The sequence below is a fragment of the Protopterus annectens genome, chromosome 8.part0 (genome assembly GCF_019279795.1).
Source record: "Protopterus annectens isolate FY-2018-M chromosome 8.part0, PAN1.0, whole genome shotgun sequence".
Lineage (NCBI taxonomy): Eukaryota > Metazoa > Chordata > Ceratodontiformes > Protopteridae > Protopterus > Protopterus annectens.
In genome coordinates, this window is record NC_056741.1 from 1771209143 (window position 1) to 1771235563 (window position 26421).

Below are 26421 nucleotides of genomic sequence, written 5' to 3' on the forward strand. Positions count from 1 at the left end.
CCCACTCTTGAGTAAACTCCAAGTACAGGTTAGCCAGAGAGTCACCCATCGACTCTCCTCAAGAGAAATCTTGATGAGTGGATGGGAGATGGTAGGTTTACCCTGGGTATCACTGTTATGTCACGGGTAGACGGAGGCACAGTATGCTAACCATGACATATGTCATGGCAAACTCCAGTTACAATGTGTGTCGAAGGACAAACACACTCTCTGACTAGCATTAGAAATGGCCTAGGGCACATTGCTAGTGTTTGCCAATGTCCACCTATGTTGTGGAATACACTACCAATGTTGGACAAGCCTGGTTTAAGTAGTCCATATCTGAACATAATGCAACATGGTCATATGTGCACAACTGGCCCCTAAACAGTCTGTTGTGCTCACTATGAAAATTTAAAGCAGTGATAGGACTAAAGCCCAGGATACTGTCCACCACAGTGAAGGTACTGGACCAGTACACTATATGGTAATACAGTGTTAGGTCAGTATGAAAGGATGTTGACAACTGTATGCAAAGTATCCCATGCAAACCCTGCAGGCACAGTATAATCCCTGTTGTGTTCAGACACGAAGCAGTTGGCCAGTAAGTACACAACATGACACCTAACACACAACCATAAACGTGAGATATTGTTGAAATTCACACTCATCCACAAATGTGGTGGACTGCAGAGTTCAACATATGGAAAGCTCACAATGGGCATGCTCGCGTGTGTGGGGGGTGTGTGCAATTACATGTGTGAGAGAACTGACCCTTTTGACAACCATTACAACACACCAGCTGCTGCATATTCCAATCTCTACACAGAGATGATGTCAGCACCCTACAAGTACAGCAGAAGAGGGCAAATCTCCCAGTAATGCAAATAGCATGCTCTGCTACTGCATCTCTCACTACTGTCATAGCACAGTTAGTTATGGCTTTGAATTCCACACATGCTACGTGTGTTTTTGTCACACAGAATGCCCATGTATGTGGGTTGTTGTTCACAATAATGCATGACATCGATTAAACCAGCAATGGCAATGGACACAGATGATGTATGTGTGTGCCAAATACACATATATACCTGTGACCTTCAATAGTTCCCATGTCTGACGCCTGCCACATGTGAATACATGGTATTTGCACTGGAAAACATTATGACTGTGGTCTTCTGTGCAGGTGCTGCATGTGGTATGTGTATATACAGTGTGAGTTGTATATGGTATCATCCTAGCAGCGAGGGATACACATCTGGTCTGGGGCATATAGTCTACATGTTGTTGATGAACAGGTGCTGCATGTTTTCACCTGTTGTGGGAGTGGTAACAAGTTGTTCCATAGCAATGCAGTGACTACATGCTAGGAACCTTTCAGCTAGGGTGTTGTAGCTACAGTAATTCATCAGCATTCAGTAATACTTCAGCATTCTTGGTGAGGGTATGATGCCAACCAAGGTCAGGGTCATACCAGCCTGTGCCACATGCTCAGAGAGCCCTTCTATGTTCCCTATCATGTAGTCCAGGGAGGTACATCACATGTCAGCCATAGTGGCATGGACAATGACTGAGTCATATGTGCCCATGCCTCTGACTGACCTATATGCTTGTGTTATGTGGTGGACCATAGTGCCCCACGGGCATATCACTGTGACCTTCACCTTGTCCAGCCTGGTGAGTGGGACCTCACTGTACCAGACAATAAAGGTACCTAACACAACTGTAGCAGGTGTGTTGTCTAGCCGTACAGGCTGTGACTGTTTGGCACACAGGATTTGTGTGCTATGTGTTGCATGTGCTGTGTTCCGGCTTAACGTATGCCTGTGTGCCAGCTGCAGAGGTGTCTGCTGCTCAGGCAGGATGCTATTCTGAGGCTCCATGAATGCCCCTGTGTGTTCAAGTGTTTGGATTGCTGTCAGTGTAGGTCTACATCAGACTGGTATTGTAGTCACTGTAGTATTTCATGCCACTTGACAGGTTATGCCAGTACTGGGTTCAGAGTGCTTAGTCCCCAGTTTGGCTATGTGGTTGCATCTCATACATGTGTTGTACATCTATGTGTAGGGGATAGGGTTGACTGTGTACATGTGGCAGCTGTGACATTGCCACATGACTCGCATATTCCACAACTGTTCCATAGAGGTGACTGACAAGTGACCTTTGCACATGCTACCATAGTATTGTGATTGCCATGGTGATTAACAGCACATAGGGCCAATGGGGAACAAGGTACAGAAGGTGAGTATGTGAGGGTGTAGTGCCTGTGATTAGTTAGCACTGGCATATATGACTGCTCACGTGGTCAAATGCCAGGTAAATCATATGCAATGTGTCACAGGCAACGTACATGCGAACAGGACAAACAGTGACGTTCTGTCAAGTGAGACATGGACATACATATAGTAAGCTATGCAGATGTCACTAGGAGTCCACAAAAGCTCTGTAAATCTGCATTGCAGGTGGGATCAGTGTTCCAGGGTAACTGCAAGCAAACATGCATGCAAACAAAGCTACAGTAAGCAGGGCTGCATGTAGTCCATTGTACAACAAACAAGCTGTACCACTTCCAGTAGGTAACAGTGCAAATATGCAGACACTATACACATGTACATGGAAATACACAGGTCAGATGGCCAGGGTCCAGTCTCAGCACACACAAGTGTACAGACCATGTACCATCAGGATGTACAATAACCGGATGGAAACCCAGGTGCTCATACCTGCAGTAATACACATGTCAAATAATAGACACTGAGCCTTCACTCAGTGGTTCCATACTTAGTAGGATGAATGCTACCTCTCCTGCCACCACAGTATCCCTGACATTTATGGGGAATCTACCTCCTGTGAAAGTTAGTTTTGTGTGTTGGGGTTGTCTAGCATGATATGAGATGTGAGCTTGCAGTGCTAGGGTGCTCCTGTGTCTCATGTACCAGTCGTGTAGTACTACACACATATCAACATCCTCAAACATCCGCATTGCAGAGTCCAGTGTGGGCAACATGCCACATGCAGTTTACATGTCCATCATTGCATATCAATACTTTCATTACCTTAGCCCCTGTGCTACCTATGTATGTAGCCTTCTGTTGACATCCTTACCACCAGTATGCCAACATGTGCAGATGATACACTATGGTACTTACCATGGGTGTAGAAAACAGTACAAGGCAATCATACCCTTACTGCATCAGGCATGCTGGGATATACCCACAATTATATCAGCACACAGTACTGTTAACAACATGATACTATTACTACATGTCTATGTAGTCCCCCTGTGCATCAGCAACATGTTAACCTGTACCTGCACTGATGTTACAGATTGCAGGAGGTGGCACAGTTTCATCATATGCACAGGGTGTGAACTTGGTATGCCTGAGTCTGCCACTGATACCACCAATTGACATGTATGTGTATGTGTGTTGGTGAGGGACAGCAGTACAAGGTGGGGCAATGTTGATGCAGTGTGTGCGTGTATGCAGTAGCCCTAGGTGTCTTCAATTCGCATGTGTGTATGGATGCACACAGTTCCACCTCATGGCTGCCATATACCGGTGTTTGTGGACATCCACAGACTGTACCTGCCAGGTCATACAGATCAGTGTCTCTGGCCACGGACACGGTACCTGTGCCTTGCAGGGGTGCTACGGACCATATCCGGTACCAATCCAGACTGGGTACTGTCATCAGAAGCAGGTGTTCATTGACTGGACACAGATCCCTGTTGGGCCTGTCCAGAGCCATGTGCATGTGGTCTCCTGGGGCGGTCTGATGGCAGCACAGACCCAGCATTGCTGGGGCTGCAGCTGGCACTATAGGGGCAGCCGCAGCCCTGTTGTCATCCACATTGACTGCCAGCTGCTGCTGTTGTTGGCATATGCCCACGTCGACGCCTCAGCCATCCACCATTGCCCTGGCTCATGGACATGTAGTTGTGGAACTGATCTAATATGTCCCCACAATGTCTGTCTATGACATCGGTGAAATTACGGATGGCAGCCGCAATGTCACGCATACCGTCAGTCATGGCTGTGCGACATGCTGTCAGCTCCCTCAGACCCTGTCTGGAGTACCATTCCATATGTGACTATGCCTGCATGACAGCCCGAAACATAGCTGAGGTTGTAAGACCTCTGTGGGCACGTCTGACAGGGGCAGTATGCCCACGGATGCTCCCACGAGAACCCCTGGACATCTGTCTGTGTGGTACCATCTCAGGGCCATGCCCATAGCTGCTGTGTGGGGAAGCATGTGCCACAGATACCACATTACCCTGGTCAAAGCCCACTGTATCCTGTCCATCACGTAGGGACATTGGTGACAAAGGGTGTATTGACAGGATGACTGTGCACATTGATGGGGCTGACAGCTGTGTACTGTCAATTGGCTGACCAATGATGGACCCTGGCACACCTTCCTGTGCCATTACACAGATGTCATCATTATCAGTACCCGTGGCACCTGATTCAGGTTCCCTGATGCATGACACCAGAGCAGCACCAGAACCTGTGGGAGGGAAACAGGAAACACAGTTTACAATGTTACCAGTGATGCACACATGCACACATGCACAGGTGCACAGGTGCACACATGCACACATGCACACGTGCACACATGCACACATGCACACATGCACAGGTGCACACATGCACATGTGCACACGTGCACACATGCACACATGCACAGGTGCACACATGCACACATGCACACAGTTGCACACATGCACACAGTTGCACAGTTGCACACAGTTGCACACTTGCACACTACTCAGTATGCGAGATATCAACACACAGACACACCTGCATGCATACACAGAGCACTACTAAGTGAGCCTAATATTACTATTACTATCAAGACTATTAAAGGTATTGTTAATACACACTCACCAGCATGGATAGGCTGCATTGCTGTTACACCAGAGGGACCTGCAGAAGTGAGGAAATTAATGTCAGTGGGCACAACTGTGAAATTGTTACTGAGTATGATACAGGTCAGTAGTACAACAGTTGCCTTTCACAGGTCAGCTGCTGATATTGAGAATATTACACTTGCACATTAAATACTATGATGACAGCTACAAACCAAGGACACACCTCACACATGCATTAACTACCAGTGTACACAACAGTCAACTATACATATGGCATATTACCTGCACGCTCGTAGTCTTGGTGCTGTGTGGCTCCAGCCTCCATCATAATGCAGGTCTGCTGCTGTTGTTGGCAAGCTGGGGCCACAACACTTATGAGTAGTCCCTCCAGTCTGGTGATTGGGGGATGTGTAGCCACCCCACCACCTGTGGCAACCTGTTGCCTGTGGATATCCGACGCACGCTGACGGACATTTCTGATTAAATCACTGCAGTGATGTCGTACCTGCTCATATGTCCTATTATGCGTGCCTATGTCATTTACCCGACGGACCAGGTCTTGCCACAGTGCAGCACTCTCCTGCTGATTCTGGCTGGTGCGGGAAAAGAGTATTGCATAATCCCGCACCAGGCTCTGGTGTATTTCCTCATCCTCAGCTGCAGAGTATGCTGGATTGCGCTGGTGAGCCATGGTCCTGAAAAAGGAAATAAAATGATATCAGCAAAATATGTCAGCAGAATTTGGCACACGTACTACACATGCTACTCGACGGTTGTAATACAACATATTTCACATATATAGCACCTGTCTTTCTATTGGTGCATACACATGTAAATGGCCAGGTATCAGTGCTCAGCCAACAACTGTGCAGCAGTACCTGGCACACTCCATATGACATACTACCAAACCCCAGCAGTCAGAACACTGATTCAGGTCCAAAGCACCTCCTCACTCTGGGGGTTTGTATTGAGGTACTGTATGGGGTACATCATCAACTACTGTGATCTGACCACAAACTAATTGCCCTGGATATACATATCCCACCTCCACCACCAGCACAAATGACTACAGTGAATAACATTTCAAATGCAAACTTTACACTTCGTAACACTGAGATGGTATCCTTTAAGCCCACTGGGCCAGTAGAAGACACAACCCACAATGCTGACTCCTTCACAAATTATTTCTATGGACATCTCCGAGAATGCATGGATCATGCAATCCCATATAAGACCAAGACACTCTCCACAAAGGGAAAGCATCCTGTCTGGTGGACCCCAGCCATAGACAGATAGTATAACAAAAGATGGAAGCTACTGCAAGACAGAGCATAATTCCATAAAGGGAAGGCATGTCTGATCAGCACTAGTAAAGAGCTATGTTCTCTCATACAAACATCCATGGGCAACTTTGAGAGGGAAATCACCGGGGACACTACAGATAACCACAAGGCCTTCTTCGATTATGTTAGAAACCTGGTCAGAAACCCTCCAATATGCTCATAGTTAGTACACAACAACAAATAATTCACTGAACCCAAATATATTGGCAACATTGTGGCAGACAGGTTCAGTGCAAGTTTCCCTCCTCCTTCTCCCCAAAACTAAGACATACTTATCCCAGCTGAATGTAACCTCCCAGTCATCACAGATGTCCAGGTGAGAGCTGCCCTCAGAAAATCAGAAAACACAGCATCAATGGGACCTGATGGCATCCCCGGTTGCATGCTACATGAACTCCAAGAGGAGCTAAGCACACATATAGAAGTGCTATGTAACACTAGCCTGACTACAGGATATGTACCTGTACACTGGCATACAGCAGCAGTGGTTCCACTCCACGAAGGAGGCACCTCTACATACCAATACAATACAACACAATACAATGCATTACAATACAATACAATACAATATTCTATTGCCCCTGGGACTACAGCAGCATACTGTTCTGCTACACTGACCATTGTGACACATGTGATGTGATGGTACCTGCTCCTGTCAAACAGTTACACAGGGTGACTCATATGGCATATTACCTATCTGACTAACATTCAGCAGGGGTATGTGTGACATGTACTCATGGGGAGTCTTGCTTCTTAATGCTGTGTGGTTTATTGCAGGGTATGTCTTATCTGTGGGTAGGAACCTGTACCTCCGCCATGTGCCCTCTACTGTGGTGTCAAAGACAACACACAGCAGTCATTTAGGTTGTGGATGGTGTGAGGTGTTACTATGGTTGTTGGACATCTGTCATGGGTGTGACTTAAGTATGTAAATCCAGGAGTGGTAACCTCTATGTGGGTAGTATGTGTGTACTCTGTGGTGTTGTCAGTCACTGTGCATTGGTAATGTGTTTGAGTGCATTGGCACATTGTTGTACATGTCACTGTGTCCTTCTCCATATCTGTAGCTGTCATGTGAGGTACATACCGTGGCAGCCATTGTGTGGTGTGGAGGGGTGCACTGACCTTCATGTCCATTGCTGACACACCATGTCTGCTGACACATACCATGTACAGGTATTCCAGGAATAGTGTGCCACTGTGACTATCTTTGGGGGGACTATTGTACACATTTATGACCCTGTTCACCCCTGACACAGGCAGTGGTGGGCAGCCAATCACATATCTGGTGGTTACTGGTGTAGGTGATTTGAAATGGGGTATGGTACTCCAGTTTCGACACTGGTGTTCACTCCATGCCTTTGTCACCAGGCACCTGTTGCAATACATCTGTACACATGTGCCTCACTCAGAATAAATATAATCTCTCTCTCTCTCTCTCTCTATATATATATATATATATATATATATATATACATATATATGTGTGTATATATATATATATATATATATATATATATATATATATATATATATGTCTATATATATATATATATATATATATATATGTCTCTATACATATACACATATATGTATCTCAATGTACATATATTGCTATAGATATGGAGAGGGGGGGTGTGACAGAGAGGGGGTGAGAGTGACAGAGGGGGTGGGACAGAGGGAGTGTGAGATTGTCATATACAGTCATATCTGTAGATAGTCAGATCTGTCTGTCTATGTATATGTATCTACATATATCTATATCTGTATATGTGTATTACATATATATATGTTTCTACATATTCTATCTATGTACATCTGTCTATGTATTCCTACATCCCTCTCTATGTATGTATACATATATGCATATTATATATATATATATATATATATATATATATATATATATATATACATACATACATATATTGACATACATACATATCCATATGATAGATAGGTATATCAACATGTTTGTTTACAAAACTGTATACACACACTAACATACTGCTAAACATACATAACTGTGAAACCTACTTTGTACATTGCACTACAACCTACATTGATATGTGCACATAGATGCCTTCACATTCATATGTATGTACAGCCTTCACTGATAGTTGCTGTATGTCCCCTGCCCTATGCACGTCTTCATATACATATGGATACAGACCACTGACACATATGGAGGGTTCACAGTATGTAGACTTTTAAAATATTGCTTTACATTACCCGTGTTTGTCACAACTGCTTGCGTTGCTGTTTGGTTTTGTGTCCTGCTGCTGCTCCAGTTGGCAGATGTCAGCTTTCTAGTCGGTTTTGATGAGTGTTTTTGTTTGTGTATGTTTTTTTTCTCTCTCTCTCTCTCTCTCTCTCTCTCTCTCTCTCTCTCTCTCTCTCTCTCTCTCTCTCTCTCTCTCTCTCTCTCTCTCTCTCTCTCTCTCCCTACCTCCAGAGGGTGCAATGAAAGTATTGCATGTGTGGACTGGGAGTGCAGCATGCTTTTGTAGGTATCTGCATATGTCCATGTGATGGACTCTGCACCAATTGTTAGCCGGCATTTGCTAATTGCATGCAGCCAGTTGTGTATTGATTGCAGTTCTCACTGTGATTCCAGGACAGTGCTATAAAAAGGTATGTGAGACAGGCGTAGCCCTTTCAGAGTTTAAAGGCAGGGACCATGCTGGTATGCTGTGGACACTGTTCTGTGAGTGTAAAGGTTAGTATATCTCTCATATTTCTGGCTGTGTTGTAGATTAACATTTCTCCATTCATTTCTCCAGTTTCCTGTACTAAGTGTGTATGTACACTGACACCTAAGACTACTACTACTGTTAATTTGGGTGTGTGTGCTTTCCTTTGGGACATGTGGTGTAACTGGTCTATAGCAGTGGCTCTTGCACTTTGTTGCTATGGCTTAAATATTTGCCCTTTACATTCACTATTTGTATGCCTGCTAGGTGTCTTGACTGTAGTGTGTTGCTGTGGCTTTCCTATTTTCCATGTACATTCACACCTTGGAATGCTTGCTATATCTGCTAGGGTGTTACTGCATGCAGTGTGGTCTGGCCATGGTGTGGGCCTTGACATCTATTAGGGTATTTGAGTATGTTGCTGAGCAGGCCCCAGAGACTCTCAGGTGCATCTTTTATCTGCCTCATGGAATGGTACATATCAGTGGGGTACACCCATTAAATTGCCTGGTATTCTGCAGTTGTGACTGTGGGTTAGCATGAGCATATGTATTACTACACTATTTCCGACGTGCAAGTGGTGCATACTTTCAGTACTTCATAGTTACAGTTGCATGTGTTGTAACACCTTTCTGCCTACTGTTTGTACATTTCACAGGGAGTCTGTGGGGCATCTCTGTAACTCAGTTACTGTTGCTATGTCTAGGCTCTTAACTATTCAAATATGGCAGTTTCAGACCTCTCAAGTGTACAGATATTTGCAGGATGTCCACATTTTTGCCTCATATTTTGGTCCATATCTCATAAACAGCTTTTTCTGGCAAATCACTCTGGGCTCAAGTCAGACTATAGTGACAAACATTTCAGTTTCAGACTTCATACCCTTCCAAACATCCAACATAATGCAAAACCTGTTACTCTCTCAACTGTCTAAGTTTGTTGGAGCAATATTTGGAATGTGTCCCTGTTTTTGGGCCTTTGCTCCACATTTTTTATTACTTAGTCAGGATGTGTTGCTGTAAGAGGTTGTTGGGTATGGGCAGTGATTATCCTGCTATGAGTATGTGTGTGGCTTGCAAGGTGCTACAGTGACATTATTACCTACTAGCTACCAACTAGCATGGCTGTTTCTGTTCACACACTACTATTATAGAAATCCACTACATTTGACAGTAAGTATACTTGACATGCTTTGTATACTACACATCCTATATTCCCTTTGCATTCATTCCTACTATTACATGATATATTTATTGTAGCACAATGTTCTTATATAACAGTCATGGCTTAGTGGTAAGTCATGCAGACTACTGTTTCCAATGTCCTGGGTTCGGGATTGACAGTGGGATTTTATTTTGCTTTTGAGCAGACTACAGGCCTTGTCATTCAGAGTGACTAAGGCACTTTTAAGCAGTTGAAACCGGGTTAGTGCTGGATTGCACGGAGCTCACGCATGTGCACTGGTGTTCAGCTCCACGCACACCCTCTTACAACTGCTTAAAAGTGCTTACTCTTGCGTACACCCACGCTAATTTCTTTGAAAGAAATGAAAATGGGGAGACAGGAAAGTAGTGAAAAAGGGGTCACAAAGAGGGTAAGACAGTAGGGAAACAAGCTCGGGTTTTGCAGGAGGGATGTAGGTAAGGCCCATAGCTGCCCATTTCTTCATCAGCAACAGCTGTGCATATGTTTGTAATTTGGTGTGACATTTGAAACCTTCCACCCCTGAGAGAGGTGTAAGGACAACAATAATACTTGTTGTACAGCCAATTGTAATTGATAGTTTCCATGTCCAGCAGACATGTGTGCGAAATGGGCACCTATGTATGGGGCGTAATTTTTTTGTGGGTACAGAGTGCCTATTTTTTTTTTTTTTTTCAGGTGAGAGTGGTATGAAAGGTACAGGAAGTCAGTATAGCTGGGGAGGTAGGTTGGTAGGTTAACAGACAAGACAAACAAGACGCATACAGGGATGGTGTATGACACATGTGGGGGGGGGTTACACAATTGACAAGGATGGATGTTTGGATATCTAGAGCCCATGAGCCCACAGATGGCAACAGTGCCGCTGTGCCTTCACTGCCCAGGATGGGGCTGTGCTGGGGACTGTGTAGGCTGGGCAGCAGGCATGCCCGTTAGTTGTGCCACCCATGCCTCAAGCTGGCGTAGCGGCCCAAGAACAGTGTCCCGGATCTCCCTATGCACCACAGTCTGGACATTACGGAGGGTGAGTGGATGTTCTCCTCTGGCCACACTTGCAGAGGGGGGACGAGCCCCATCCCCTTTAGCGCTTCCATCCGCAGGTGGCACAGGGGCACCGGAGGAGGGTCCGGCCTGGCACTACTGCCAGGTGCACTCATCAGCTGAGGAGGGAGAGGTGGGTCTGCTGGAACCCGCCTTCCCTGTCATCCTATGTTTTGCATTATGTCATAACAGTTTGGGTTAGTAACGTACAATACCATTCACAATTAGTTGTAACAGCATGCATTAGTATTCCGATTAACCAAACATCCAGTTATTCAAACCATTGAACAGCAAGCATAACACATGCATATTTTGAACAGCAATACACAGTCCAACAACATGCAGGGTTGATTGATGGCAACAGGCCATCAGCTTTGGATGTATGAACAGGGCAGATGCATCAACGTACATGCAAATATGTATGAACCAACAGGACAAATGTCCAGGGGTGTTAATTGTGATTGCACATACAAATTTCACGTGGAATGGATTATATGTGGTTATAGGGTAGGGTGAAGAAAATTTAATTAACAACTTCAAATATCAATACATATGCTGTACATTTCTAATAGCTGCAGATATATACACACTACAGTTCTGCCTACAGTTTCCTATGTGATAACTACTTCAAGTTGGTGATAGGAATGTTACTGCTGCATCCATATACATTTTCATTTTATTCATACACATTCATATCTGGCTCTGTTCAGCTACATCATCCTGCTACATTTGCTTTATATAGTTATAGACAACTGTGGATGTTTGGTATTTCAGACAACCATACTCTCTGCATATTGCAGACTGAGAGCAACATATCCAGATTTTGGGATACACATTCCAGCTGTGGTACCGTTTGCAACACATGTTACTGTTTGGTTCTGCCTGTCACATTCATTTCATTCTGTACTGACTGCAGTATACTTTATTCAGGAGTTATTACTAGTTTATTGGTGGATTCATAACTCTTTCTCACACTCTCTCACTTGTTTTATTTTTACAATTCAGGATGGTACTTAATTCTAGGCTTTATTGACATGTTTTACCTGTAGTTATAACAATCCTTTCCAACAGTCTCACTTCTGTCATGTTTCTGTATTTCAACAGGGATATATTTCACACATGTGTTTTACTCAGCTTCTGCAGCTGTACTTTTCAGCCTGCTGCAGGTTATGTACTATTATATTACAGGTGGGACATCTTTATTTCAGACTTGTTTCATTTTTATGTTTGGATTACAGGCTGCATCACACTTTTGTAATCAAGCAATACTTGCAAAGCCTCTTACACTGTTACTTGCACATTTTATTAATTAGTGACTACACTGCACTCTTTTGCTAACTGTCATACTTATATATTTATTTACAGTTACAGGGAGAGAATTACTGACCTGCCTGGTGGCGCAACTGTGCCAGCCTATCGCCATAGGCCTACGGTTTGCAGAACGGACACCTGCAGCTGTAATATAAATAAAGTAATATTGGAATACACATCTTCATAATATCAGCTAGGTTAATTTCTTACATAAATAATTACATGTAACTTACTCTGTAGTGGGGCTTTGGGCATTTGTCGGGCCTCCTGGATCCAACGGTTCAGTTGGTCCTGCTTCCGTCTCTTCAGGTCCGCATGGTGGTGACGGACCTGCTCACCAGTCCTTGGTATCCCTGAGGCACTGGTGAGATCATGAGCCAACCGGTCCCACGCCTCAGCCCTATATGCTCCCCACAGGACCCGGCCCTGCACGAGTTGGGCCTCATGATTGTGGACAAGGAGCCAAACCATATATTTGGACTCCTCAACGCCCCACCTCTGTGCTCGGAAGCAACTACCCTCACCTACACCTGACATTCTGGCTGCAAGTCGGTTCTACAATCGGTTATGCTGTGTATTCCCGCTTATGGGGCTTATATATGCCATTTTCTCGCACTTATCTGTGATTGGCCATTTTGGAATTGTATCAGCTTCACAAAACCTGCTTTGTCATGCTCCTCTTTCTATTCATTCCTATATATATATACTATTACTGCATTTCTAAGTGCAACTGTCATGGCTTAGTGGTTCAGTACCTTGACTATGGTCTAGTAAATAATAAAAAGCGTATCGCAACCCAAAACCTTGACTATGGTGCATGGTATCCTGGGTTTGAACCTGGCCACTGCTTTTTATATTTTATGACTGTCTACACAGGCTAGGAGGTGTGTCTGTGTAAAGGCAGTTTTGTTACAGCTTGCTCAACGTTGCCCGTTGGTTAGCTTGTTGGCACGGTGCGCAGCTCCGCGCAAACGGATTATGCTGGTTTATGCATCATTTGGCTGTCAGCACGCATTTTACACTCAGCTCAGCTATGGGCACACAGTTTCAGCGTGTTAAACCCCTGTTCACCTACAGGCACTCATTTTACACATGTTAAATCACTGCTCACCTACGGGCACTCATTTTATACCTGTTAAAACACTGCTCACCTACAGGCAGATTTACTCAACTTGTTAGACTGTAGCTCAGCTATAGGCACATCTGACATTTTTTTTTTTTATTATCTCACATTTCTTCAAAATACATGGCCCATTTCATTACATTTTACATAAAATATAATTTTATATGTGTACATATATGTCAGGGACTTGTTTCATGCTTATTTCACTAAAAATAAAAATTGATGTTGTGGGGGCTCGAACCATGACTGCCTGCTCTTCAGCTGACATCTCTACCGCTACACTATTGCTTCTTGGCTTACTTTGCATATTTAGTTCTTATATGCTTTTCCACAGACTGCTAACTGTGGCTAAGCTATGGGCATGCCCGCGCAAATGAGTGCACTCATGGGCAAACATCTTTATAATTTAAAAAAAAATTATAAGATGTTCATTTCTACATTTTATGTTTGTAGTCTGTAGAGGCATGTGTTGTGTTGTGTTTATTCACATTTACACGGGCTCTGTCATGGGGGTTTACTTTCGGGACTTTTACTCTTCTGGGGGCATGTCCGTTTGCAGGGCTCGGCCTACGGACACGCCCCCTACTGTCTTCCATGGACCATGTTAGCCTTAGGTGTGATTCAGCATGCCCTCATGCATATGCATGACATGCTGACATCACACCGTTTAACTGCAGCCTCCGTGTAAGCCTTGTAACTCTTACACGGAGGCTTCGTGAATCCTGCCCATAGTCTTACAACTTAGGGTAGTGTTAGAGAATTCTTCTTCACCTGTCAGAAGGGTGTTCTGAAGGGCTCTCAAAGGTGATGGCCTCATTGATTTGGGCTCTAAGGACAGAGTCCTTTTTGGTCTGTTTGAAGGCACCATTTGGTCTGTCTTATGTGTCACTGTACCTACATGTCTATGTTGTGGAAAAGACCATGCTATTTCCTTCAGTGGCATGGTTAGAATGAGTTGGCTTTTGACAGAAGTGAGTTGCTTTGTACTTGAGCCTTTAGCAAAGCCTTTAACTGTACTGTCACAGTATTGCAAATAAAGCTGGTTATATTAGTTAAGAAGACTGGTATCTGGTAGGCATGGAACTGGCTGAATAAAAAGGTACAAACTGTAGTAATGAATAAACCCAGTGGGGATTGATAATAGAATATCTTCCTTTAGGGTGGGATCCTGGTTTGCTGCAGAGTTACTTTCTCCTCAGTACGATCCAGGGAATTGTTAAGGCTAGGCTTGTATAGGCCCTAGGGTTCATTTCAGGTTGTGGATATATGTATCTCAGATTTGGCTTTGGTAGATTTTAGTTTTCTTCAGATCTGTTTTGTGCAGTTTGAGACTCAGGTCTTCTCCGTACCGATGATAATGAGTCTGTGTTATATAACAGCTGCACAAGGTAATATAATTAATGCCTATTCAACAGGTTATGTGCAGCAATTATCACCTGTGTCTGAGCATGCATAACTTTGCAGTAATGAAAGGAAGGTCATTATCACATTAGCAATAAGTCAGTTACAATATAGTACTGACTCATTCTCACTTTTTAGGTAAAACTCTCAGCAGCTGTTACTGTTATTCACATAAGTAGAAGTTGTTATCACTTTGAATGCACAAGCAGATTGTATTTTTTCTTCTGCCTGGAGTCATTGCAAGCCACCCTCCCCCTCAGTCTTCATCAACTACCTACCCTCTGAAACCCCTGATTTTGTTATTCCTGTACACACACAAACACATATACATATACACACACACACACACACACACACACACATATATATATATTTTATATATATATATATATATATATATATATATATATATATATATATATGTGTGTGTGTGTGTGTGTGTGTGTGTGTGTGTATACATATATATATATATATACATATATATATATATATATATATATATATATATATATATATATATATATATGGGTCCCCTTGACTTCATCGACATGCCGAAACACCGACGGTAAGAAGCCCGACACGAGAAGACCGATGAGACAGATGATCGACAATGTGAAATCCTGACAGCCGAAACACCGACATGGGCAACGTGTGAGCGCGAGTTGGTAAGTGTGCGATAGTGAGGGATTTAGCGTTAGGGAGCGGACAGGTAAGTGTGTGATAGTGAGGGATTTAGCGTTAGGGAGCGGACAGGTAAGTGTGAGATAGTGTGGGATTTAGGGTTAGGGTGCAGGAAAGGTGAGTGTGCAGTAGTGACGGACTTTAGGTTTAGTGGCGGGTTAAGTGAGTTAGGGTTAGGGTGCAGGTAGGGTAAGTGTGCGGTAGTGTCGGACCTTAGGGTTAGGGTTTGGGTTAGGGTTAGTGCATGTATAGTTGTGTGTTATGTGTAGTTTACATTTTGTGTGTCGGTGTTTTGGGTGTCACAGTGTTATGGTGTTCGGTTTTGTGAGTTGTCGGTTTTGTGTGTTTTCGGTGTTTTGGTGTCGTTGTTTTGAGTGTCGGGTTTGTGGCGTGTCGGTGTTATGATAGGGATATATATATATATATATATATATATATATATATGTATGTGTGTGTGTGTGTGTGTGTGTGTGTGTGTGTGTGTGTGTGTGTGTGTGTGTGTATATATATATATATATATATGTATGTATATATATATATATATATATATATATATATATATATATATATATATATACATATATATATATATGTGTGTGTGTGTGTGTGTGTGGATATATATGTATGTACATAATTTCTGTTATTTAAATTGTTTTATTTCACTGACATTTCTTGTTTGGCGCATGTACAAACATTAGCAATTGATGAAAGCACATTTCCGTTCCTTCCGTTTACGTGTATTTTCAATAGTAACATATTTATGCAAGTAGCCATTTTAGTAATGTGGTTCATATCTTCATGAGTTATTGTAATGGAACCGGTGAAGATGCTGAGAAAGAACTGTTTCAGGAGAGTGCTATCACGTACAGTCTAATATGTCAGTGAGCATCCTGCAACACTTATAGTCTGCTTTTATCAAGCATGTGTAGTTTAGATGACAGAAAGGGATTACTAATACAGAAATTGATCCCTTAGGTCCCTTGCTGAATGGACACATGTAAAGAGAAAAGGCATAGGTAAGGCAGACTGCGACACTGAAGGAGGTCGTGAGACTGCAGTGTTACTGGCTGTCTGAGTGGGTAGCCAGAACAGCTATCAGACAGATCAGATGGCCTTGCCTGCCACTAAAGTCCCATGCCTGTCCTGGATTCATTAGTGGAGTGGCGGTCCTTACCTTGCTTTTTCTCTTTACATGTACCCATTCAGCAGTATGTTGGCTACACCAAGAATGTGTATATTTACAATCATACGTGTCTACATGGTAAAACAACTGGTTCTGAATGCTGTACACATGTACATATATCAGTTTTGTTAGGACTCAGGTTATGGAAATTATGATTTTATGATATTCTGGTAAATAACTTTGCAAGGGAGCATCTGAACGTGCCAAGTAATACCTCATTTTGAAAACAGTATTAGTAGTTCTAACATGGTAAAAGAATGGTGCCTGTATGTTGTACTCATATGCAGATATCAAAGTTTGTTTCGGACTTAGGTTATGGAAATTATGATTTATTTCATATTTTGGTAAATAACTTTGCAAGGGAGCATCTGAATGTGCCAAGTAATACCTCATTTTGAAGACAGTATTGCTGATTCCAACATGGTAAAGAATTGTGCCTGTATGTTGGGCACGTGCAGATATCAAAGTTTGTTTTGGACTTAGGTTATGAACATTATGATTTTGTTTTCATATTTTGGTAAATAACTTTGCAAGGGAGCATCTGAATGTGCTAAGTAATACCTCATTTTGAAAATATTATTTATAGTTCTAACATGGTAAAAGAATGGTGCCTGTATGTTGTACTCATAGGCAGATATCAAAGTTTTTTTAGAATTAGTTTATGGAAATTATGATTTTTTTTCATATTTTGGTAAATAACTTTGCAAGGGAGCATGTCAGTGTGCCAAGTAAAACCTAATTTTGAAGACAGTGTTACTCCTTACAACATGGTAAAAGAACCATGTCTGTGTACTCTACACATGTACAGATATCACAGTTTGTTTAGTCTTGTACGATTATGAAAATTATACATTTACAATACTTTTCATTATTATGCCCATATCTTTCAAGGGAGCATGGTGATCACACAAATGATGCATCATTTTGAAGCTGACATTCAGATGCACAACTTCTACACTTATATGTAGGCTCTGTCTGTTACAGGTGATGAGATATTATCCTTTGTTTATTTATCAATTATGAAAAATAATATATTAATCATATTTCTGTGAATATCTCAAGAAAGGAACATCACACACTAATGGTATGGTATCATTTTAAAGGTGACATCCATACTAACAAATTACATTCAAATTGTATGGGTCTGCATGGTACATTGACCAATATATTGTGCTTTGTTTTTCCAAAAAGGTAAAAAATATGCACAGTATTAGCTTTCCTTGCCAAATATTTAATAATGACTTTGATATACACTATCAGCATTTACACTGTTGGAAAGGTCAGTGTCTGCTGAACAACTTTCGCATTTACATTTTTAGTCTAGCTCTTATAGTTAAAGAGTTATGAACATTTGTTTTCTGTATGGTATAACAAATGGATTTTCTGAAAATGAGCTCAGGCTGCACTGTTGTTCCTATGGTGGAATTAAGCAGGCAGCTTTTCCTGAGCTGCTCTGGAGTGAATGAGTTAATAATAAAAGTAATAACCAAACCAATGTTAGTATTAACATAGTGGAGCATAATACTGATTAATCCAAATACATATATAGGTATATGATGTGAAGCACAATACTAAATACCATAACAGTAAGTATGTTAACAGCAAGCCAGTATGAAATAACCCATAAGGCCAGCATAACAGTTAGTTTAACAGAACATATTAATGTTAAATCATACTAATAAATAACATTAATAAATTAAAGAAGATAATGTGTGGAGAGAGAGAGAAAAACATACCTTTAATGAATTTGCAGATGATATCAATATACAGTCTTATAATACATACTTCTACAGGTGTGCAGTGTCAGTTGTGAGTAAAGTGATGCAAATTCTTCTATAGATGATGTAACGCATACATACCTCTCAAGCTGTTAGTATGGAATAGTATGGGCCAAGCACTAACAAATGCAGGTACACTAATACACAGAACTGTTTCACATAATGTGCATGTACATAACTATCAAGGTGTTCTGTAAACAGATTTGCAAATACATTTCATTCCAGGTAATCATTTATCTGTTAATCGCAGACCAGATAGATTGGGTAGTTGTTATTACATTACAAAAGATCATGACAGTTGAGAGGTATGTTTGTGTACATTAAGTAGACTAGACAGCCATCATGTCTTAGTTGGCAGGCATAGGAGTAGCACTCAAAAGCTGTGACCCTAGAGGCCATGTGCACATAATGTAACAATTCACTGCAGTGACATTAAAACACACATAATTAATAAAGCCCTACTGCAGTTATCTGAACACATTATTTATCAAACCACAATCCTGCTTTATACTTTATTGTCATTTCTCCTTAGAATCTGTGAAGTATACACATGAGATCTGCCAGGAATGTGGGCTACCTTACCTATTTACTTTGTTCCAGGATTGGGAGGAATACAGAGCATTATTTTACTGAAAGTGGCATGTAGACAGCCCTGAACTGTACTGTGGGTTTTGCAATACATTTATCAGGCAATAACTTTTGCATTCTTTATTTACTTCAGTTTTACAGTTGACTGCAGTGACATTAGAACACACATCCAGTGGATATGACACTGCACATATTAGTTATCAAACCACAATCCTGCTATCAACCTTATTGTTTATTGTTATTGATATTGTTTATTTTTTATTGTTTATTGCACTACAGTTATCAGAAAATATCTGTACTTACCACACTCACAGCACACCCTGGCCAGGTTCCCAGCGTGAAACAGGATGTTGCAAACCCATTCAGCTGCAGCTGTTGTAAGAGAAGCACACCGTTATGCGTACCAGTTTTGCACCGATTCAGCTTGTATTTTACTAAAGTAGTAGCAAACATAATTCCATATCTGTGGGGCATGCCCATCCCTAGCCTCTTGGCCCAGGTGTCCAAGGTTCCCTCTTCCTTTGCTTTAAGTCATCATAGTGTTGACAATACTGCTCACCAGTGTGGGAGATGCCAGTAGCACTGGTTAGATCCCTGGCCAACTGATCCCAGGCTTCACCTTTACTTTCTGAGCCCTGGTAATCTCCTGCAACAGCCAGGGTTTGTATTTCTGGACCAGGAGTCCAACAAACACTCTGGACTCCTGCTAAACCCACCTCTGCACCCAAAAGCATGCTCCCCCACACCACCATGCATATCAACAGATTAGTAAAACTCCAATGAATGCTGCAGAATTCCTGCCTATTGGCCTTAATCTAGTCTGTTTTCCCACCCTTACACATCATAATGTAACACCCAAAAAGGTGCCATGTTCCTTAACATTGCACAGACCTGCTGAGCAGAACTGAGCATCATGTAAATTCACAAAACCATGTTTTAGCGAAACTTAGAAACTCACAAACCTGAGTTGTCATTGACCATGTTTAAGCAGTGCTTAGAACAGCACAGGTTTTCCAAATGTAACAATTTTATTTTAAATTAAACCACCCATTAGGTCACCTCACACATTTTGACAGCAATAAATGTAAGAAGGTATGGCTGCTGGAAACTCAAACCCAGGACCTACAACACTTTAGGCTATTATTCTAGACATTTAGCTAATTGGATAGTGATTGTTTATTGCACTACAGCTATCAGAAAATATCTGTACTTACCACACTCACAGAGCACCCTGGCCAGGTGCCCAGCGTTAGACTGGATGTTGCAAACCCATTCAGTTGCAGCTGTTGGAAGGGAAGCACACCTTTATGCATACAAGTTTTGCATAGATTCAGCTTGTATTTTACTAAAGTAGTAACAAACATAATTACATATCTGTGGGGCATGCCCAGCCCTAGCCTCTTGGCCCAGGTGTCCAAGGTCCCCCTCTTCCTTCGCTTCAAGTAATCATAGTGTTGACAATACTGCTTACCAGTGTGGGAGATGCCAGTAGCACTAGTTCGATCCCTGGCCAACTGATCCCAGGCTTCACCTTTACTTTCTGAGCCATTGTAATCACCTGCAACAGCCAGGGTTTGTAGTTCTGGACCAGGAGTCCAACAAACACTCTGGAATCCTGCACAACCCACCTCTGCACCCAAAAGCATGCTCCCCCACACCACCATGCATATCAACAGATTTTTAAAACTCCAATGAATGCTGCAGAATTCCTGCCTATTGGCCTTAATCTAGTCTGTTTTCCCACCATTACACATCATAATGTAACATTCAAAAAGGGGCCATGTTCCTTAGCATTGCGCAGACCTGCTTATCAGAGCTGAGCATCATGTAAACTTGCAAAACCATGTTTTAGCAAAGCTTAGAAAATCACAAACTTGAGTTGCCATTGACCATGTTTAAGCTGTCTTAGTACAGCAAAGGTTTTCCAAATGTAACAATTTTGTTTTAAATTAAACCACCCTTTAGGTCACCTCACACATTTTCACAGCAATAAATGTAAAAAGGTATGACTGCTAGGAACTCAAAGCTAGGACCTAAAACACTTTAGGCTATGATTTTAGACATTTTTCTAACTGGATAGTGAGAAATCTAGTATACCTTCACATATAATACTAAGCTACATGGTAGCATTGCTAAGCACCATGCCTCGCCTCGCAAACGGCCATTCAAAAAAAAAAAAAAAAAAAAAAAAACAACATATAAACACGTAGGCAAACACACATAATTAATTACATCCGATTTCTATTTTTAGATGTCACCTGTGCATGTGTAAGTGCAGCCATCTCCACACCATGCAGAGCAAACAGGCATTAAAAGGAAGCTGAATAAATAATTAATTACATCCGGTTTCTATTTTTAGATGTCTAGCAGGTGCCAGCTCTGTATGTATAAGTGCAGGTCAACACTGCTGCACTCCATGCCATGCCATGCAAACAGGCATTAAAAAAAAACAAAAAGGAACAAACAAAAAATACAAAAAATATTAAAATTCACACATTTCTACACTAGCAAGGTCCATTACAAGGATTCTTATCCTGTACATAATATCTGTCCAGGAATTCCTTGGACAATCCACAACCACAGGACAACCTCTACACTACTGCCTACATGATTTCAGTATCCCTGTTACTGTGATCTCCCTCGGCAGTGCACCATGATTAATATGCATGGCGCACTGCGGAGGAGGAACCATGGCCGTGTACATGTGTACATTCCATGTATGCTCTACATCGAGCCTACATGAATTTTATTGAATCCTGGGGATTATTTAATGAGCACATATGTTGTTCAAAAGGCTAGTGTGAACTCCTGAATTACACATAAGTATTTTACTAGTAGACAATGGCATGTATTTTCCTAAAGGCATATAGGTTGGGTGCTAGATTAGATTAATATTTGCTCTGATCTGTACTGAGAAACAAGATTTTTTAAACTATGTCTGACATACCTGCTTAGATTATTAAACAAAGTTGTTGACACACATCAGAGGCTTTGATTATATCTTAAGTTGGACATTATTTAAACAATCCTGGCACAATATGTACTCTATGTTTATAATATATTGAGCTTTGTCATAATGAAAATATACCTTCTTTCTTTAGATTTATAATACATTGCCCTTTCTTCGATGCCTGCCACTACCGTTTCAGAAAATATTCAAGAACAGAGAAGTTATTCTTGCTTTCTTGAAGAAGGAAATCAAGGAACACAGAGAAAGGTGGATACCAGAAGAACCCAGAGACTACATTGACTGCTATTTTGATGAAATAGAGAAGGTAAGATCATGATAAAAGCACCTGAATTAAATAAAATATATCTAGTTTTATGTGAATAACACTTTTCAGTTTTTTTTTGTGAAATTGTCCAGAAAATCCATCAATTTTCATGCAAACAGGATGTGGTGTCATACAACCACACTTAATTAAACATCCCTACTAAGAATCTACTAAGAAACTCTGAGATCTCAGCAGTACCAGGCCATATTGGTGTAGATGCTGTGACCAGCACTGATAGTTAAGGCTGTAGAAGGCACCATTGGGAAAAGTACAAAATGACTGTGTGGGCTAGAAACATGGTTGAGAATGAGGAAATCACGGAATGCCGTGCTCAGAACACAAAAGAACAACAATACAAAAGACTGATAATAAGCCGTTTGCTTTTTTTTGTTCAGCATGAAGTCAGAATTTGGGTACTGGGGAGCTACGCTCAAGCTATATTACAACAACTTATTTCAGACAGATGATGTGACTCATGAAGAAGAAGAAGCACACAGAATACACATGCATAACAGAGATTTTATGTCTGAGTACAGGAGCATATTGTAGTATAGACATATGGACAAGTGGTTAGGCAAAAAGAAGAGGTTAAAGGTGAATCCACAATGACTACCACAACCAAGTGCGTTCGGAGATGCTTTGCTAGTGGTATATACATGTGTCAGTATGAGACACAGGTTGCTACGCAAACTGTGGAACACTTTAATAACATCACAGGGTAAATGAGCCCTAGAAAGATTATTTCAAAAAGTACTCAATAACAACCTAAGTCCCATACAGGGCTACAAGGTCAAAATTAGGGTATTTTTTAAGATTCATCACTTTGGTGTTATGCAAGGGTGTCATATCAGGAGAGATATCTGGCCTGGTATTACATTTATTTGAACAATGCATGCAATTTCTGCTGTTTGCATTAAGAGTATGTTGCTCTGTGTATGACATTTCACTGTGTTGAGGTCTCACACCAAGCTGTTAACAAGGATTCTGAAAACAGAACTTGATTCACACAGTATTTACCCAATGAAGCAGTTAGCTCTGCATGCACTTCTCACTGTGTGTACTATGTGCATGTCAGGGTGAGGTTTTAGGATTTGGGGATGGGGCAGACTGAATTCAAAGGTTTGTCAGTTATAGTTAGTTGATGCAGTAGGAGGTGCTGGGGTTCTGATGGCCTCACCAATGATGGGTTCCAGTAAAGGTGAAAAGGGCAGAATATAATGCCTGTCAAAGAACTGATTATGTGGGGTTCCCAAGCATTCCGAGAGAAATTAAAAGATGTAAACCTTCTAACATGTCTTAAGTTTACTCTCAGAATGCATGTGCCTGGAACACCTCCAATGTGTAACAACAGGAAGCATCACAAATCATCTCAATGACTCCACTCATTATGAAGGGGTAGTAACTATATGCTGATATGTTCCTGTATTGCCAAGCTCCTCTCTTTGTCACATAGAGTGAACCAGCTACCCTGTGAATGAACTTCATTTTTGCTACTTGTATCTGTGATATCATCCTTTAAATCATCACTCAAAGCTTACGGCTATGGGTGAAGAGGGGAACAAAGACTAATATAATGTTGCATTACTTTTGAGCTTCACCCATTAATTAGCCACTGTCTTAGTTCTCCATACCTTTACTAATGAGCAAGACTGCAGTACATTTAAAGTTCTTCATCTTAGGTTGCTGTTTCCCCTCAAATACAAATAGCAGTCTCCCATTTTCCAGGAGAGAATCATGATTTTGAATTTGGAGGTACTTATTTTCATTCAGATCACTTCACACTATGCAGTCAGCCAATACAATGCATTTGCAAGCAATTATAATCACTTGAGGCTAGCAAGAAAGTAACAAAGATGAATATCTCATATCCCCAGACAGGAATATCTCCAGATCTTGGTAGCAACTTGACAGTTTATTCATAAAAAATCGCAAATTGACAAAATCTTGTCCAAACATTGAAAGTATTCAGCTTAAAACTGTGAATGAGGCTATAAGACTCCATCTTGGAATGCAGGATCTGAATAACACAGAACAGCTGTTTTAGGACTCTATACTGTTGTAAGGGTTCCCAAAGGATACTTCAGGGAATGCAGTCATATACCTCCTCCATTTCCAAGAAAACAAGTGAAGATAGTACTGGCAGACTCATACAGGTAAAACATCCAGTTTAGTTGTACCTGGGTAAGACTGTGAATCAAAGCACTATTTCATAGATTTCAGTGGCATTCTCATTAGATAACCAAGAAGGAGAAGAAGCTCAACAGACAGAAATCCAGCAGTTCTCATGGAGCTATGTAGCTTGCAAAGGTCCAGTGTTGGGGGGGGGGGGTTACAGATTTGAGTCAGTGAAGGGCATCAGTTACCCTACCACATCTGCCCTGGTAATCACAGAAGTATCCTTGCACCTCTTTTAATAGGGCAAAGAAATATATTTGTGAAAGAGAAAGAGTATGAATGTTTCTTTGGAATAAATCCTGTTCACTTAGCTTTCCTACAGCAAACATACACCATGCCACTAAACTCTAAACTTTTCTGTCTCTTTCAAAATGATCATAAATAACCAATACATTGATACTATGGAGTCATGGAGCTTTTAAGAGGATGAAAAATATAACTAAGCATGTATTTTCAGTTAAGTTAGGGAATTTTTGAGGCAAATGCAGGTATTTGCACCTATAATAAATGCCAAAAATAAATTGATACCTGGATACATTTCTTCAGCTGTTCTACCCTTACCGTCCAGGTTTCTGTACCATACAGAAGTACTGGTCACACCACCATTTTCTACATGTTACTTTTCAGCTTCTTTGGCCTTCTTCTGTCACACACTATCCTTCACTGTTTGGGACAGTTGTTTGCAGAATCCATGATTCTAACTGTATCTTTAGGGTTGCCACCTATCTGTTTGTTTTCCGGACACTGTTTGGGACAGTTGTTTGCAGAACCCATGATTCTAACTGTATCTTTAGGGTTGCCACCTATCTGTTTGTTTTCCGGATTGTCCTGAAATCAAATTAATTCTCCAGTAGTCTGGAAAATACTGTACAAACTCTGGTATTCTGTTAAAAAAAGGAAACCGACTATCGGTGTTTGTTAAATCAGCTGATTTACTATGCTTTTTTTTTTTACAGAAAAGCATAGTAAATTGGCTAAAAGCAGGCATCAGGAAGGGAAAAAGAGGGTGTTCCTTCCGCTGATGTCATGGTGAATGGGTAGAGCATAAGCAGGAGACAGGCAGGAGTGGGCAGGGTTATGGGTGATGCAGAGTGTGTGGCCTCACTCCAGTTTTAGCCACAATGGACGGTGGCAACCCTATGTATCTTCCCCATTCAAACTTCCTTTCTCCTCAACCACACATATACAATACTTGACGCTGTTAACCTTTTTCACTATATTCCTATATATCTCCGTTTTTAGCTTCTCATTCAATGAATGAAAAGGTCACACAGACAAAACATTTAGTAAACACTGCAAGAAAGTTACAGCAAAGCCAGAGAATTTTATGTGCACAGACAAAACATTTAGTAAAAACTGCAAGAAAGTTCCAGCAAAGCTAAAGAATTTTATGTGTAATACCTTAAATCTGATGCAGTGGAGGATATATGCAAATGACCCCTTAAAGGCATACTAAGTGTTTCTACTACAATACTTCTAAATGCCTATGGTCATTCAGGCCAATATAGCCGAGCCCCAAAAGCTGTAGACATGCCATGTTGTGTCATATTTCTGAGCTTATCAGCACAGCATAACTGGATTGATGAGCCATACTTTACAACTGCAGAGTTTAAAAACAAGCCTGATGTCTATAACATCAGGATGATCAGAGAATATCTCAAAGTCCATTTCAAAATATCACACAGACTGACCATTTAGTAAAAGCTAAAAGAAAGACCCATCAAAGCTAAAGTTTTCCATGCTTTGGAAGATAGCTATCTTGCCACAGTAT

General features: G+C 41.4%; 1 protein-coding gene across 1 annotated transcript in view; it reads left to right on the forward strand.

The window, feature by feature from the left end:
* LOC122808562 (cytochrome P450 2F2-like) overlaps window positions 1-26421 on the forward strand; it is a 1017871-nt gene that overhangs the window by 434536 nt on the left and 556914 nt on the right. The window contains exon 6 of the mRNA XM_044079518.1: window positions 22302-22475. Within this exon, the coding sequence (XP_043935453.1) occupies window positions 22302-22475 (174 nt within the window). The remainder of the gene's footprint in view (window positions 1-22301; window positions 22476-26421) is intronic.